The sequence below is a fragment of the Arvicanthis niloticus genome, chromosome 13 (genome assembly GCF_011762505.2).
Source record: "Arvicanthis niloticus isolate mArvNil1 chromosome 13, mArvNil1.pat.X, whole genome shotgun sequence".
Classification (NCBI taxonomy): Eukaryota; Metazoa; Chordata; class Mammalia; order Rodentia; family Muridae; genus Arvicanthis; species Arvicanthis niloticus.
In genome coordinates, this window is record NC_047670.1 from 42300312 (window position 1) to 42318531 (window position 18220).

Sequence of the window (18220 nt, forward strand, 5' to 3'; positions counted from 1 at the left end):
GAAAATGTCATTTATGCTTTCTTTAAAATATTGGTTTAATTTTGCCTAATGCAACACCAAGTAACTACAAAAAATATTTTCTTTATACTAGGAGTTACTATCACATTCCCCTCAAGTTGAATGAGGCAAATGAACTAATTAGAACAAGATTCCATGTTGGTCAGTGTGTCCAAGGAATAAACACAACATAGAAATTAGCATCTTTTCTGAGGCAGAAATCTGCTGGGATGGAGTTTCTAATTAGTGATCACAACTTTATGGGCAGGAGGGGCTGGATGGGAAGTTGAGGACTGGACACAACAGGGCAGGACCACCTTAATAAGCATCTTAATTTTGTCCCTTTTCTGCTATTATAACAATATTGGAGCCTCAATAATTTTTGGAGGAAAGAAGATTGTTTTGTTTCATAGTCTACAGGCAAGGAAGGATAAGATTACAGGATGCATCTGTTGACAGTTTCATGCTACTTTGTACATAGTGGAGGTTAGAAGGAGAGATGGAGCCTGAGTGTATAAAAGAGGACAGCATTCTGCAGTAGATAATCCATTCCTAGATAAAGGCAGCAGCCCATTCATGATTGTTCCACCCCTATGACCTAAACACCTCCCTCCAGGACCCACCCTCCACCATATCCACATTAAAGAACTAAGGTTCCAACAGAGAAGTTATGAGACATGTGTTCAAAACAGTTCATCTAGAGACAGATCAGAGGGACTCAGCCCTCCTCAAAGGCATGAGCTTACAGAGTTAGCACTATTAAATACTACAAAGAGTGGCAATTTCTTAGACTTTTATTGTAAGTGCCCTCTAATTTTTCCTGCTTAGCAATGAGTAAACCAACCAATCAAGAGTAGACTATTCCTTCCCTTAAATGACAGCTGACAGGTCCTTTCCTTGTGCTTGTCTACCTTTAATGGGAAGTTGTCAGGCTAAGCAGCCCTCTCTTTTTTTCCCCTTTAGGAAGTCTGGCTGTTTTGCACATTCATGATCACTCTCAGGAAACTTTATTCTAGCTCCTAGTGCCTCTCAACCACCATTGCTGCCCAACATGCAACTTGTGCTTCAGCAGGCCTTCCTCCTGCCACAGTCACTTCAGGCTACTAGTACTAATTTGGAAGACTCCAAGATGACCTTGTTTGTCTTGCAATTGCTCTCACTTGGGAATGGAGGACTAGCACATCCTTGGTGACACAGCAAAAAGCCTGTGGTTGGCGCAATGCAAGACTTATGACCCGTAAGTATTTAAGACTTGTGATGGGTGACACTGAAAGCCTTTCATATGCAAGAATCCAAGAAGCTTCTCCCATATACCCCACCTTTCATGTTGCAATGTTAAGTACAATGGAGATTCTCCTAAATCATATTTTTAGTCCTAGACTGCTCTGGAAGCAGTAAAAAGAGTCTCTGACAGCTGGCAAAAATTAGAAGGTAAGGATACTAAGACCCAAACTTTGGGTGCTTTAACATAAGCTGTTGTGTGCTCACGTATTATCACTCAAAACTCAAAGCAATAGCTTTTGACTTAAGTATCTATAGCTATATGTGTCTGACTTTGAAAACTTAGAGCAATGAGCTTTGGATTATCCCAGTCTTAGAACCATAAAAAAAAATTTTGAAAATCTAGAGCTTGCTCTAATCTGAGCACCTAGATAGACACAAGGCTTCTAAAGCCCATGGCAGTGGGCCTCAATTTCTCAGAGCCTAGCGCTGCATATTTCTAGGTTTGTGAGTCGGAACTGTCATGATTTGGAGATATAGAACTCAGGGTATTAACACTAAGGGAGCTGTGCCTTTGCTGTGTATAATCTCTATCTGAATAGAGTAAACCCACCCCCAGCAAACTTCTGATGGCAATGTGATATAGTTAGATGATAAATAGACAAAATACTCTTCCAAATAATGAGAGGGCTGGCCAGGAAAGGCTTACAGACAGATAAAAGATCAAGGTCAGTATATTGAACTGAGGCAATTAAATGACCAAATTTGAGAGACTAGCATTGAGAAACTGTGAAACCTTAGCTGGAGAAAACAGGAGGGAGGCAGAGAAAGAGAAATAGGCAGAACAATAGAATATTTTTCAGGAGCTCATGAAGTGGGAAAGAATGATGAACATCAGAGCCACATGACTCGGATGCCACTCTGGTTGCCCAGGAAACTGGACCTTAGTGATAAAGGGACATGCACAACTAACAAGTAAGGATAGACACTGAGTTGTTTTGTAATCATTGCCGTGGAAAATGGTTTCAAAGTGTTCAAGGCAGCTTTGAGCCACAGACAAGAACAACATTCTGAGATTTAACCCTTTGTCCATCCAATAGGCATCTAAGTACACATGGGTTGCTGTGCCTATTGACAATGTACCTATTGACAATGGTATCCTTAATGTTAAATAATAATTTTAGCAAACAACCAGCCTGGAGTTCACGCATACTTCAGTCTCACACAGAGAAAACCCTAAGAATCAGGGTCTCAGGGTAGTAAACAGCAGGGACCTTTTTCATCATTTTAGTTTCTGGTTTCTTATAAGACATTTCGAGGTTGACTTTTTCATCCTACTTTAATTAGCATCAGTGTCAATGTCCTAACCATACCCTTTAAACTTTCACTGTCCTCTAACAGTTTACTGTTAAACTTTTACTGTCCTCTAGCAACATTACTGTTGTTTGCATCACTGGGGCTTTGGTCTCTTTCCTAAAACAGCTCAGGACTGCATGGACTATGATACCAGCATGTCTGAAGGCTTGGGAGCTTATCATATAACTCCCATCTTAATCGAGGTAGTAGTCTTCAAGAGCTGGTAGATTTAAACAGCCAGTTTACAGACACACTAGTTCCATTGCTCTCAGGTAGAACTGACCTGATACATGTGTTTTGTACAACATCCTATAATTTTCTACAAGGGTTGTTGGTCTAATGTGGAACTGTTTACAGGTTCCTTCCCTTCTCTAATTCCTGACAAACATCCCTGTTTACTCCTCAAATAAACTGCTATATTCAAGTATCCAATATTCAGCTCCTAGGAGAGTCAAATTTTAAAATGTGTTTAAAAGTCTATGGCCTACAATTTAATAACTACAGTGACCATGAAACTCTCAGTGTCATCACAAGGAAGAAAAATAAAACAAAAAAAATTGGCCTGACCAGATTCAAAAAGCTCATTGGATTTCTAGTGTATCTGTGAGTGTCTGGGTTACCTCTGTGTGATGGATACTCGTTTGAGGTAGATTAATATTTTTCAACTTCACATGAATCTATGTCCTGATAAAACCATTGGAAATTAACAGTGTACCCAGTTGAAAATGCACTTAGTTCATGACCTACTGAACATCATAGTTTCTTAGTATAGTATAGAGAGTCTCAGTTGTTTGCCATTATGATTATGTAACTAATTGGGACCTATTATCATTGCATTGCAAGAGAATACACACACACACACACACACACACACACACACATACACACATATATATGAATACATACACACATATGTGTGTGTATAATTAAAGAATGACTTCAACTGAATATACATCTATTTCTCATCACTGTGAAAGAGAAAAATGTAAGTTGAGTCATCATAAAAGACCATGTGTTTATTATCTGCCCATCATAATCTTTCTAGAGTACATCTCCATTTGCAGGTACCATTTATATCAGATTCCCTTTCTTCACATTCAAGGCCCATCTGAGGACCATTTTAAGATACTATAATGTCAGTCCACAATACCTCCTAAGGAATAGCTTATTTCTTGTTTTGATTTGAAATTATAATTCTTCAGAATAACAACTCAAGCTGGGAGGTCATTTATGAAAGCAACATTACTGACTAGATATGATTTTCAGAAGTTTTCTGTGTAATTAATAAATGCAAAGTTTTTCTTCAGCCTTCCCTCTGGATCAGTGGACATAAATTGTTTATTATATCCTTAGTTACCGATTCTATTAAGATTTTAACTTTCCTCACAATGATTGCTTCTCTTTTGTATTCACTGAAAATTATCAGATGATGGAGTTTTTATGACTTTTAAAGTCATGAGATCATACATACACTGAATATAGAGAACAAAACCTGTCCCAGAACTAAATTGAACATTCCCACTTTCTGGCCTTTGTATGAAAAAGAAGCATCTAATTTATACTGTCCAAATACATTCAGGGACCAGAATCATCTAGTGACATGGGGAGACATCTCATGAGAGTGACATAATGAAAATAAAGGAGAGGGATGTTTGATGAAAAAACAAAAACAAACAAACAAATCTCTGCACAAATGTCGGATGGGCAGAGGGTGTGAGATGGTCACAGGAGATAATAGTAGAGATGATTGCAAAACTCAGAGGTTTCAGAAGAAGGGAATTGGGGAGATGACGTCTTACAGGAGTTGGTTTGAAAGAATGAAGAAAAGACATGAAGAAATCAAGTGACAGCAATGATGGCGTGAATGTGGCAAAGAAGAACCTTTGTTCACTGCTCCAGTGATTATAGAATTCAGTGTGGTGGTTTTTCAAACGCTAAAAATAAAACCATCATGCAGCTCATCTATATCACTTCTGGGCATATACCCAAAGGACTCTATACCCTACTACAAAAATACTTGCTTATCCACATTCATTGTTGTTCTATGAATAACAGCTAAGAAATGTAATCAGCCTAGATGTCCATCAGTGGATGAATGAATAATGAAAATGTGCTAGGTATACACAGTGGAATTTTATTCAACTATAAGTAAAGGTGAAATTTGAAGGCCAAAGGAGGGAACTATTTTTAAAAATCCACCAAGTGAGGTTATCTAGACCCAGAAAAACAAATGCCATGTGTTCTTTGAGGATCCTTGCTTCAACTCTTTAGGTATGTTAAACCTGGAGCTCCTGTAGAAGCCAGGAAAACAAAAAGGGGCTATTTGATGATGAATGCCTTAAGACAGTGAAGTTAGGTAGATGGACCAAAGGCACTGGAGGTAGAAGAGATTAATCAAGTATGGGGGTTTGAAACAATATGGGGAGAAGAATGTATTTAAATAAAGGTTATATTTTAAAAGATACAGAGAAACCTATTATTTGTAGGCCAATTAATAATATAAATTGAAACAAAAATTTAGAAGAGTTAATCTTATTTGATTGATTGCACTACCCTTGAAGCCATGGGTTATTAAACAGCTCCCTCCACATCATTGGATATGTTGTTTGTTTGAGTTGTTTTTTTTTTATTGGGCATGGGATCTTTAGATGTAACTCTTGTCATTCCTCTTGGTTATCCACTAGAATAAGGTAAGACTGTACTGCTAAAGACACCATACATCTTGTTCAAAATATAGAGAAGCCAATCCAGAACTGAGCCAAAAACTTCCTTTATTATTAGCTTTCATAATGCTGATACTGGGGGAGAAAAGGTATCAGTGCTCCTATGAACTACAGTTCTAACCCAGGCAAGATATGTCCACTGTTTCAATAATGGTTCAACGCTCAAGGCAGCAAACAACAGCTCTCTTACTGGAATCAAAGAACACTTTGCTGAAGGGAATTCATGTCAGGCTTGTAATCCTGGTAAAACCCATGTTTGTGGAGGCCATAGGCCCTAGAGGGGAACCAAATACCATCATTTAGCTAAATGGACATTGTATCAAACTATAATGGCTATTCTTGGGTTAATCAGAAAATTGTCTCTTTATGGTGAATGGTCCTAATACAGAGGATCTTGGCTGCTTAGTGTGCTAAGAATAAGGTACAACTGAATGATTAGCCCCAAATATTTATGCCATCCAGTCTACTGTCACAGAACTAACACAGAAGATGGGGCAAAAGGACTCAAGAGACAGAAGAAAGGGAGAAGGGCAGTAGGGTGCTATTTTCTATGCGTGACACAGACATTCAATCATGAACTTACAGCAGCTGGACTTTCATGTAGTGGTAAGTCACAGTACTGTACCTACCAATAGCTAATGAATGATAGGGGAAGGGCTTATGAAGCAACATCTCTCCCTGCTCTACTATTTGGTTACTAATGGATTCTGGGGCTATTAACTTCAGATTTATCCATGCTAATAAGTCCATCAGGCTCCACAGGATAGTTCCATACATGTGGTCACAAGACAAGATGGTCCTAGTTAATTACATCTATTGGGGTCACAAAACAAAAGGTAAATAAAAATTATAAGTGGAAGATTGTTGATAAGATTGGGTAGTTAATAGAGGGTATAATATGAAAGTAATCAGAAGGTAATATATATATACATATATATGTGTATATATATATACATATATATGTGTATATATATATATATGTATATATATATATATACATGGAAATGTAAAATAATTTTCTAATTTCATTTCCATTGCTGTGATAAAATGATGCTAGGGCAAAAAGCAATGTAAATAAGGTTTATTTGGCTTGCAATTTTAATTTATTTTCTATAATTTCAAGTAAATCAAGGCAGGAATACAAGAAGCTAGTCATCTCACATTCCAGTCAATAGGTAAGACAGAATGTCTTTGCTTGCTTGATTACTCTCAACTAGCTTTCTCCTTTTTTATATTATTCAGTACTTCTGCTTAGGGAATGATGCTGCCTATGGTAGGCTGGATTATCCTTTATCAATTAACAATCAATATAGTCCCCAACAGATATGCTCATGGGCCAACCTGATTTACATAATTCCCCAATAAGGCTTTCTTTCCAGATGACTTTTCAGTTGTGTCAAGTTGACATTTAGAATTAACTAGCATAGAAAACACATTTAATTCATGAAAATACAGTATATAAAGAAAAGATGGTCATTTTAAGAGTCATATTAAATCATATCTGAGCAATAAACACAGGTGAGGGTGTTTTTCATTGTCTTTTCTTTTTGGTTTTAGAAAGGAGGTATTTCCAACATTTTTTTTTTTTTTAGTATAAGATCCAGATAAACAAACTTCAATGAAACCTTACAGCGAAATAGAATTGCCAAAGAGAGGGAAAAAAAATCACTGTTTGGAATGTGAGTGGAAATAGGATCTAGTCCTCCTTGGAGGAAAGGAGTTAAAAAGACTACAGGTTTGTACAACCAGAAAGAGACTAAGAGGGCCAAAGTAGGTGGAGATAATCTTTCCATGTTTCCATTTTTCAGGCATTGAAGCTTCTCGAATGAGTTCAAAATAAGAAATATAAAAACAGGACTGTGGATGTAATAGTCAAACCTAGGGAGAGGGCTAGGGGCACTCCAGGTTCACATAACAGTCAGAGTGAGCATCAAATATACATAACTTACATATTTGAGTGGAAAACATGCCTGACTAATATGAAGGAAAGTTGTCTGGGTTTTTACACAATTATGGTCTGTTCTGTTGGCTTTAATACCTGACCTTCATCTCCTGTGTCTGAGTCAAATTACATGTTCTCCAACCAAAATGGAAAGGCAGTCTGCTTTTCAGCTCCAACAGCGACTTCCTTAATCTCAGTTAATTATTCTGAAGGAAATCCCAAAGGAAATCATGAAGCAAGGAGTGTTCCTGTAACTTGTCAATTGAGAATCTAGATGGGAGGTTAGCTAATGAATCAGTCCATCCTGATTCCCATGAGCAAGCCCTCTCAGTGCATGCAAAAATTCAGTTAAATCTTGTTAAGCTAGACCATGGTAAGATCACATACCCAATGTCCCCAGGAAAAATAGTAAAGAAACTATCATATACGTATTACTGGGTTTAGTGACACATCCAAAGAATAGGCTGAAGGACAAGCATAAGTTCTTAGGTAATGTGAAGAATAGCCTCATTCCAAATAGCAATAAAAATTATATATCTGTAAACAAACTTACAAATGTGCAATGACTATATAGAGAAAATAAGTACAAGACAAAACCTTCTGGGGGAGCATAAGTGTTACAACAGAGGAGCATGTTATTATATTTCAGGTTTTAATAATGTAAATATACCCATTTGTCAGTGTAAAATCTACAAACTCAGCTCAATCTCAAAAATTGTCATGGCTTAGACATCGTTGTCCCTATCAAAGCATATTGTCCACTGTAATGATATGGAAAGTAGTAAGGCCTTTAAGAAGTGGGCTTTCTGGAAGGTGACTGGGGAAGACCCTCTGTGAAGGGATCATGCAAGCCTTATGAAGTAGATTTGTTTCCAAGGGTAGTAGTCTGTTATAAATGGGCAGGCCAGAAACCTCTTCACTTTATTGCTGATTCTTAACACGTGGTAATGTGTGCATCCCTCTCTGTCTCCAATCCCGTGAACCCTCCACACCACTTCATGTATATGTTGGGATCTAGCCAGGAGATCCTTGTCAGATTTTTGCATTACACTGTATGTTCTTCTAGAATTATAGTTATGTGTCAAACTTACCCATCAATAGGTATTCTATTATAATTGCAGGGAAGTGACTAAGATAATATGGGAGTTTGAATAGGGTATGGTTCCCATAGATCCCTGTATTTGAATGCTTAACCATAGAGAGTGTCACTGTTAGGAAATATGGTCTTTTTGGAGTAGGTGTGGCCTTGTTAGAGGAAGTATATCACTGTGAGGTTGTGCTTTGAGATCTCCTATTTTCAAGCTGTATCTAGTGTAGCACAAAGTCTCCTCTTGCTGCCTTCAGATCAAGATGTAGAACTTTTGGCTTCCATCAACACCATGCCTGCCTGCAAGATGCCATGCTTCCCACCCTGATGAATAATGGACTAAATCTCTGAAAATGTAAGCCAGCTCCAATCAAATGTTTGCCTTTATAAGAGTTGCTATAATCATTGTGTCTCTTCACAGCAGTAAAGCCCTAACTAAAACAGATAATGATTACAAAACAATATGAACTGATATTTCAATACAATATTAATAGTAACAAACAATATTAATTATAATTATGTATGTCTTAATACAAATATGTATTATATCCTAAACACTGCTCAGTTGCTTTTGTTTTTTTATCAATAATGTCATACATCATGCTTACAACTTTTTGAGGCCTAAACTATTATGATTACTTTATACATGATGCATTAGAGGCATAGAAGAGTTGATTCACCAGAGGTAACACAGATGCCAAGTAAAAGTAAGAAGATTTGACTCCAGTTCTCTAGCTCCATAGCCTGTGCCTTTAACCATTGGATTCCAGTTTGACTACATGGACAGCAACAGAAATTAGAGTAGCCTTGCTTTGGAGGCAGAATCTGATAGGCTTATTCTAAACATAATCTGAATAATACAAATGGAAAAACTGTGAAGTAGCTGGAGATACTTGGTAATTAGAGGATGAATGTTTTAAATATTCAAATTCAGTTACTGTATTTACTCATTCAAATACACACACATACACAAATATACATGAACATATACATATATACATATATTCCTAACCAGGTTTTATTTTAGGCCACAGTCACAGGACAGTCTGGAAAAGATGAAACCCTTTGTTCTCTAGAGGCTTATATTTTTGCTGAGGAAAAGCCACAGAGAAATCAACTTCTGGGCCATAAAATCTCTCAGGAAAAAAACAGCAGAGCGAGATACAAAGAATGTAGGCAAAGGGGATCAGGAGCCACTTCCTTGATCAAAAGATGTTTGAGAAGAAACTTGAAGAACAACTTTTGAGACAAGCTGAGGTAGCAAAACCCAGACCCACTCCCAAAAGGATATTTGTCATAGTTGTGAAAAAGCAAGGAATCCAATGATGTCAGTAGATGTGAGGGAGAATGGTAGAAAATGAGGTGCAGGAAGGGGTATGGGAAGGGAGAGATAGCAGGGAACTTGGATTTTAACTCTGAGTGAAGTAGGGAACTTGACATGGTCTGGTCCACATTTAGCATAAAGTGGTCATTCAGGCTGCTGCTGTGCTGAAAATGAATCTCCAAGTCTTCCATAGAAGAAGAGTGAACTCTTCTGGACAGATGACAACATCAGTCTTGACTAGATATATCCAATGTGATAAAGGCATGGACCCTGATGACTGAGATTCTTTATCCATCACTCCCAAAGCAAAGACTGTTGAACAAAGAGTTCTACAAGCCTGGAAGAAATCTCACTGAGCAGTGGACATGCCACAGAAGCCTGAGAAATAAATTTTCCACTCTATTGTCCACTGCCTGATGCTGCTTTTGTGAACAGCCAGAAGGACTCATCACCTACAACCCCCCGAGCCACGTCCAACCAAATGACAGCCCTTGATTACACAGGCGGTATGGTAGAACATAGCATGCTGGAGATATGGTGCTCATAACAGAAGATACAAAGATGGAGAACAGAAACAGGAGTCTGGCAGCGTGCACAGGGTTGTAACCTGAACATCTGCAAACCAGAGTAGCTTATGTAAGTAGCACAGACTGTGTAGCTGGTGTGGGACATTTCCAGATGGCTCTGACAGCCAAGCCAGGATGAAGAATCTGATCTAGGACCTGGGATCTAGAAGCTCCCATTGATGTTAGGAACAAAAAATTTAGCTTTGATTTATGTGATGGGACGAGACTTAAACTCGTGCAATGTACCTACTGGTCAGCACTCTGTACAGATCTGGGATTCTTTGAATATGAAAAAAGAAAAATATCATTTTGGCATAATAAAAATACTGAAATGTAGTGTCTAATACATAGTTGGCCATCCCTGACAGCACAGTTCTACATTGGAGCAACTCAGGAGGCTGAGCCAGAAGGACTGCAAGTTCAAAGCTTTTCTGAGCTACACAGTGAGTTCAAGGACAGACAAGGAAACTTAGTGAGGCTCTGCCTCAGTGTAAAAAAGTAGAAAAAGGAGTTGGGGTGTTTGATTCAATGGGGGAGCAATTGCTTAGCATGTACGTACCAAGCCCTGCATTCAATTCCTACATACTAAAAAAAAATATAGTGTTGTGGACTCAATGAAAATTTTGTATCCTTGGAAAAATGGACACAAATTTTATCACCGAATTTCCACAAATCAATGTTATGGTCATTGACAATCCAGGCCCAATCAAGCAAGGAAGCATGGTGTTCTCTACAAATATACCACAGACAGGTCTACAGATATCAACTCCCGATAAACACACAATTTCACTTAGGCTACCTAAGTAGTATATTAAGGACTTTGCTAAGTATTCCTGGGAATCCTAGTTTGCTTAATATGCTGATGATACTGTTCTATAAATAAATTGAAATGCTGCCTCCAACTGAATTGATTTTTTTTTTTAAGTTTTTAGGCAATGTATTTTTGTTAACTATGCAAACCTTTTTGTGTCAGAATTTCCTGTTACTTGAAGGCCAGAGCATTTTAATTGTATGGTTTCCTTTTATCCATGAATTGTATGTACTGTGCATATTGAAAGCTTATATGACCTTATAGCACACAGTAGACAGAGAGAAGGTCAACGCAGTAAAATGAGCTCATCTCAGAGTTACCCTTTGTGGCAAGAGCAACTACAGCCTGCAGATCTCATATGCAAATTTCCTAACGCTAGTTCCTGTGTTGTACATTGACTCTCTAGACTTTATCACCACATACCTTCCTATTTCTCCTCATCCCCTTTATCACCATCATTTTGCTTTCTAATTCTCTGTATTTGATTCTCAGAAACATTCTACATAGAAGAAAGCTTGTGTGTGTTCTTTCTGTGCCTGGCTTGTCTCACTTAGCATAATGTCCTCTGGGTTAATCGATCCCTTGCCAAATGTGTATATACCTGTGTATGAAAATACAATAGATATGATATAGATCTATATGAATTGAATCAATTTGTTCATGGATATATACTGAGGTCTATTCTTACAATATGTTTGAAAATTTAAAGAGTTTTCCTTAGTAATTATAATGCAGGTCCGACTCACGCAACTACTGGGTAAGCCAGCAAATTCAGACCCAGGACATACCCCTCTGGATTCAAGGTCACTACTTTAAATGTTCTAGTGAGAAGCAACACTATGAAGGTGTTAGCTTTTAGTAGCATTCACTTTAATCATTACTTAAATGAAGTCAGTTTTATTTATTAGCATTTGATGGTTTTTAAAAAGAATAATTTTTGTCAAGTTTATGTGCTTAAGAATGAAAAAGGACTAACTTTAGGCAAGAGGTTGTTTATTCTCAGAAGTCTGATTTCAGTGTCTTCTCTTAGCAGTGATAGAAGATGACTTATCTACATGTGGATGCCTTTCACATGATTTTTAAGAAACAATCCTTCAAAGAAAACATTATCTAAGTTTATTACTGAAGACAAACCACAACCAGCTCTACATGGTCTACCTGCCTCATCTCACCTCTCTTCTTCTCTTAATAAGCCATTTGTTGTGATTTTTATGCTTTTACATGAAACACTTAGGCACCTTTGAAAACAAGAAGAAACCCTATTCCTCAGGAGGAAAGGGTAAAATGATTCTGAGTTTAAGTCTCATTGGGTTATAGAAGTAAGACTTACCCCCAAAACAACAATGATAACAATCACCACCACCACAAAAGGCAATGCAAACATGAGGAAGTGTTTATTTAAAACACTCATAAGCAGTGACAACAGAGACTTTTTGTTTCCATCACCTGCCACCCTAAACAAGGTACCTAGTCATGTCTCTAGCTTTTCCTTTAAGAATGGCAGTTATAGTTTCACCTTCGCCTTGTCAGTTACACTGGAAGTCTCCAAATAAACGAGTGGGAATGGGGGCAGGTGTTGATGCTCATGGTATCACACAAATGCCTGTAATGAGTGTGGAGGTAATTATGTGTTCTTTCAGATTTCCCTGTAGATACATTCTAGTTAATATAATATAGGCACATGCCTTTAATTTGCTACAGCCACCAAGGACAACATGATCCTCACAGTACTGTTTGTTATTCTCTTGCATGACAACAAATTTCACTTTTTATTTTTTTCCTCAGAATAAAAATACATAATTTATTACCTTTGGTCAATCTGTTGGGAAATTGGCTATGAAAAATGAAGGACTATTCAATCATTGTGGAAGCCTTATGGGTTAATCAAATTTATATACTTCTTGCAGACACCCACTCCCCATTATCCTTTCTTTCCCTGGCAAAGGAAACCTGTTGCTGGTTTATCTATTATTCTTCTGGAAACCTAAGGGGTACTGAAGATGCTAACTCTACACCCTACCTCCAAGGATGGGGTCTAATGGGAGAGGTCAGTAAAATGGCATCATCCTTTTAACCACATTGGTTTCATCTTTCAAGTTGAGGCTAATCAAAACTAGATGGCTCTTCATTTAATTGGACTACTTATTCTGAAGAGGCTTTGTTCTCCCGCTCCATCTTTGATTTCTGATCATTTCTACTTCATTCGAGGTGGGGGTGGAGTAGGCAAGAAGTATGATACTTGTTACTTCCTGTTCTCATCTGATAAGAGAAGTTTATCTGAAAGTAACCTGACATTTGAGAAAGACCCTGACTTAGCCTCTCTACTCTTCTACTTTCCTCCAAAAGAGAAAATTGTTTCTTCATGGTTAAAGTAAGTTTTGAAGTGAAATTCTACAAAAAACAGCAGAAAAAACTTTAGTTCACTCAGATTGTAATAAGGAATCTGGATATTTCACAGTGACAAGTAAAATTTTAAGGTCAGGCTCCTTTAAATTTTTTAGAGTTCTCATCTATGTTAAGCCTATCACAGTATCAAGCTCTGTCCCAGACGTTCAACTTTGAGATCAAAGGAAAATTGCACAAAATCTAAAAGTAAGCAGAATCAATCCTTCCAGTCTTTAGAAGTTGTAAATTCCAGGACTTTAATCTACCAGGGAAGCACAGACTGTATTTTTATCTTCAATTTCCAGTCAACATTTAAGGAGTCATTTATAAACCATCTATGTGCTCAAAGCCCGCCCTTGACTCTTCATCCCTGGGTAGTCCCGAGCTTGGCACTTGATTCCCATTTTGAGCAACATTTCCAAAACCAGTTGTCTGAAGTATCTGCCATGCTTCTGATTCTGACAGTTTCCTCTCTCCCGGCTGAGATGACTGTAACCATGGTGGCCTCTATTTTGACAAGTCCAGTGAACACATATGTGTCCTCCTCAGACTCAGCTTCCTTCTTGAAAAGGTTTATTCTGTAGACTTTCCCGGTACTTTGGATATTTGTTGATCTTCCCAATTCCCTGATTATTTATATAATGCTGCATGCTGGCTCTTTCTTCAACCTCAAAATGCAGTTCTGTCCCCATTGTTCCACCCTGAACTCTTTCCTGCTCCATCTGTACCCTGATAGAAACCTTTTCAGCACCCCCATTTTCTACCTACCACCTCTTTCTTCAGAATTTCCAACTTCTGGCCAGTTCTTTCCACTGAGCTCAAGACTGATAGATGTGAATGCCTATCTGAGATATCAGCTAGATGTCCCATGGCATTTGTTACTTAAAATCACTATGTGAGCCTACAACCCATCTTCCTCGAATCCTTCTGGAGGCCTTGCCAACTGAGATGACACCAGAATTATGCCTGTTAGTTAAAGCATCAGTGACTTTCCTGAATCATTTTGGCATTCCCCTCAAAATATAATCTCAATTTGGTGACTCATCACCTGTCTGGCAGCTCCCAACAATGTTCCCTCACTGCAAAGATTTCTCACTTCACTATTTTTGAGTCATTTTTTTCACCTTTTGGTTCTTAATCCACACAGAAGGTAGAATTTCCTCTTTAAATCAGGCCAGGAGACTGAAAAGATGGCTTAGCAATAAATAGAGTATACTGCTCTTGCAAAGAACTTGATTTTAGTATCCAGAATCCATGTACGATGGCTCACAGTTACCTATAAGTTCAGCTTAAGGACATCTAACTCCCTCTTCTGGCCACTTTGGGCTCTGCACACAAACACACACATATGTGCACACACGCACACATCTTAGACCATTATCAACATGACAGGAAGTATGAGTCACACTGACAGGCATGGCACTGAAGAAGTAGCTGAGACCTACTTCCTGAGCTCCAGACAGATAGATAGATAGATAGATAGATAGATAGATAGATAGAACCTGATGTAAGTTTTTGAAACTTCAAAGCCCACTCTACAGTTACACACTTCCTCCAACAAAGCTACCTCTTCTCCAACAAGACCACACCCATAATCCTTTTAATCTTTTCCAACAATTACACTCCCTGGTGACCAAGCATTCAAATAAATGAATCTATGGGGGCCATTCTTAGCCAAACCACCACAAAAGTCATGTTTCTATAGGTGCCTTTCTTGATCCTTCCATCTAAAAGGACTAGTCACATGCCTTCAGTCAAACCTCTTAATCTTATTCTCTCACATATCTTCAGCACAGGGCTGAGCTCAATCTAAAATAATCTTTGTTTGTTTGTATTCTCTTAGTTTATTTAGTACCTGGAGCAGTATCTGGCTGAATACTAGTATGTACCCATCATGTTGAAGAATAAAATCAAGGTGGAAATGTTATTCAACCTGGATTTATCGAGGAGCTGCCTCTGGTTTTTCAAATGTATCCACAATAAAGAATTACATCAAGAGTCTGAGGTCAGTGATGTATTCTCTTCTGTATGCCTTCTGGTCTTCTACTCTCTGACATTTGTCCTCTGCTGCAGACACAGAGACTTGCTTTCCAGTCCCATACTGTCTTCTTGTCTTCTTGATATTTACTTGTTCTGTATTCCATGAACCACAGTCAATTGTCCTTTCAAAATTGGTCACTCACCTCTTCTGTATCAAACTATTCATGTAACCCCAATTTTTCTACCACATGTTTCCATGAATTCTTCTCACACTGTGGCAAAGTTATATACTTATAACCATGTCTCCCCATTAGAATCAGTAAAGATCTAAAGTTTCATATTCATCTTTAAGCCAGCAGCCGATAGTAGAGAGATATTCAATAAATATTCTGAACAGAATCAACATCACCCAATACCATATGAAAGTACAAAAAGTGAATCAACTGTTTTCCTCCAAATGAATAAAGTTTAAGGAAAATTAATATGTATATTGAATTATAAAAATTATATTATTAATATCATGGAATGCTATCAATATTGTGAGTTCTGTTCACATTTACAATTCTTAAAAATTATAAAACCTAGAAGCCTAGAGGTGTTGGTAAGTTTCCAAAAGTTACAAAACTATTAAGCTGAATGCTTAGAAATCCAGTATTTTTAGGGCACCCAGGCCAGCTAGACTTCCAGGCAGTAGACAGGATGATCAGGATCGGTCTCACTTAGAAGAACCATGTGATCTATCTCTCGATGAGCTATCTAGAATCTGGTCTGCAGAGCTGGTCAAGTTTAGAAGGATGAGTCACCTTGGGCCCCAGGCACACTCCAGTGTTTCTTCTCAGCACTTTCTTCTCAGAGCCTTTGTCCTTGTATGTGAGCAGTTGTGAGAGTATTTCTGCTTCTCTCAAGTAATGTCACCCTGATCAGAAGTCATTGATACCACAAATCACACTCTTTCAGAAACCAACACACTCAGATGTGAAGTTTGTCCAAATGCCATTTCCTACCTTGGGCATGCAGATCAGCAAATGTCCTGTTGTCTGAGACCTTTTAGCAGAGCTGCTGTCAGGCTGGACCTCTGTAGAAAGGGCAAGCTGAAATGGCTGGAAATGAGAAGGAAGTGTAGGGAACAGAGGCATATTACAAAAGCCCACCTCAAAGGCTGTTTTTGTTACAAATTCATAACACACATGTTACATTAAGAAAACCATTTAGATGCATTAAAATTACTAGAATTATAATTAAAATTATAAAATATTAAAATATTCTAAAACTACTCTTTATATACATGAACTGTGTTAGCTGGTATTATGTACAATCTAAAGAGTATTCACCAGCCACAATCTGTGAAGTGTTCATGTGTCCACCTAGGGTGGAAAAATCATTTATAGATAAAGCATCAATATATTTCCATTTTAATGTTTCTCTGAGCTAGCCCAAATGCATGATCAGAATCAGAAAAAAAAATCTTTTTTTTTAAATGATAAAACCAGAGTTTTCATGAATGAACTGAGTGACCATTTAGAATAGTCATTCACTTGAACATTGCAGCTATGTGATGAACTTGTTAAAAACGACAACCCAGGAGGTGCAGGTTTTAGGCACTCATGTTCCTGAGATACTGGAAGTAGCAGCCATGTCTACTGCATACCATCCTGTGGTATGAAAGAACATGCCCAACAAACAGCACATTGTCTGGGTTTCTAGTTTTTTCAATTAGGTTTAAAAAAATGGGACCACCAGCTGTATATGTAGGGGAAGATAGCATTGTTGGGCATAGGTGGAAGAGGAAGTCCTTGGTCTAGTGAAGGCTGGATGCCCCAGTGTAGGGGAATTTGTGGGTGGGGAGGTGGGAGTGGGGAGGTGGAAGTGGGGAGGTGGGAGTGGGTGGCTGGGTGGGGGCATATTTTCATAGAAGCAGGAGGAGGGGAGATGGGATAGGGGACTTCTGGGTGGGAAGGAAGTGGAGAAAGAGGATCACATCTGAAATGTAAATAAAATATCCAATAAGAAAAGAAAAAAAAAAAAAACTGGGACCACATGGCTTAGGTCAAGACTTATCTTTTAAAATGGCAATATCCCACAGGTATGCCTACCTTTCCTTTGACCATTACTCGGACATAGGTTGGCTGCACATCAACCTCAATTAAAGAGGTATCCATGTACCTTCAAAATCAAGCATACCACATCTTGTAATTGTCCAAAAAAAACCATTCCGCTCAAAAAAGTAAAAACATGAAAGTGTGCTTTTAAGACCACTTTAGATGGAGAAAGTTTTAAATGCCCACACTAAACTGTAGACATTTAAATACTAGCCTTAAAGTACTCCTAGTCCAGAGGAAATTCAATATATCAGCAATTTCATTTTTAGACATACAAGTATACTTGGCATTGATTGCCCCTAGCCCAAAAATATATTAGGTCTGAAATGCCAGAGGTTTGCAAAAGAAAAAATGGCTTGTCATGTTCTTCCATGAATATTTTATTTTAAGCCCCCAGGATTTCAGCAGCAGGGAATGCTGAATCCACCACACTCTGGGCCAACAGCCACGGGCTCTGCTTTTGTGGATGCCTCCGATGCCCTGCAGCTGTTGCACAGCTGTACGGCACCAATGCTGCTGGAAGGGCAGTTTCTTTCCCCAGAAGGAACAAGCTACTGAACAGGAATGGCAGCCACCCAAGGCCCTCCAGATTTCACACATTAAAATAAGTTTGCCAAGTAGCTACATCTTAAAAACTGATTTTGAATGTATGAAAATGGGGCAGTGATTCAAAAAATCACAAATTTTAAGACAGGGAGGGTCATCCAGGGGGCAAGTGGGCTTTAGGGT

The 18220-nt window shown here is 38.2% G+C and overlaps 1 protein-coding gene across 9 annotated transcripts in view; it reads right to left on the bottom strand.

Moving 5' to 3' along the window:
• The window catches only part of Dnaaf11 (dynein axonemal assembly factor 11), a 104500-nt gene that overhangs the window by 39614 nt on the left and 46666 nt on the right, over positions 1-18220 (bottom strand). For all 9 annotated transcript variants that reach the window (XR_013103313.1, XR_013103314.1, XM_076911422.1 and 6 more), the window contains 2 exons: positions 17486-17555; positions 16397-16492 (listed from right to left, as the gene is read on the bottom strand). Coding sequence is in view for 7 of the 9 variants with exons in the window: in XM_076911422.1 (XP_076767537.1) it covers positions 16397-16492; positions 17486-17555 (166 nt within the window). In the remaining 2 variants the exon portion in view is untranslated. The remainder of the gene's footprint in view (positions 1-16396; positions 16493-17485; positions 17556-18220) is intronic.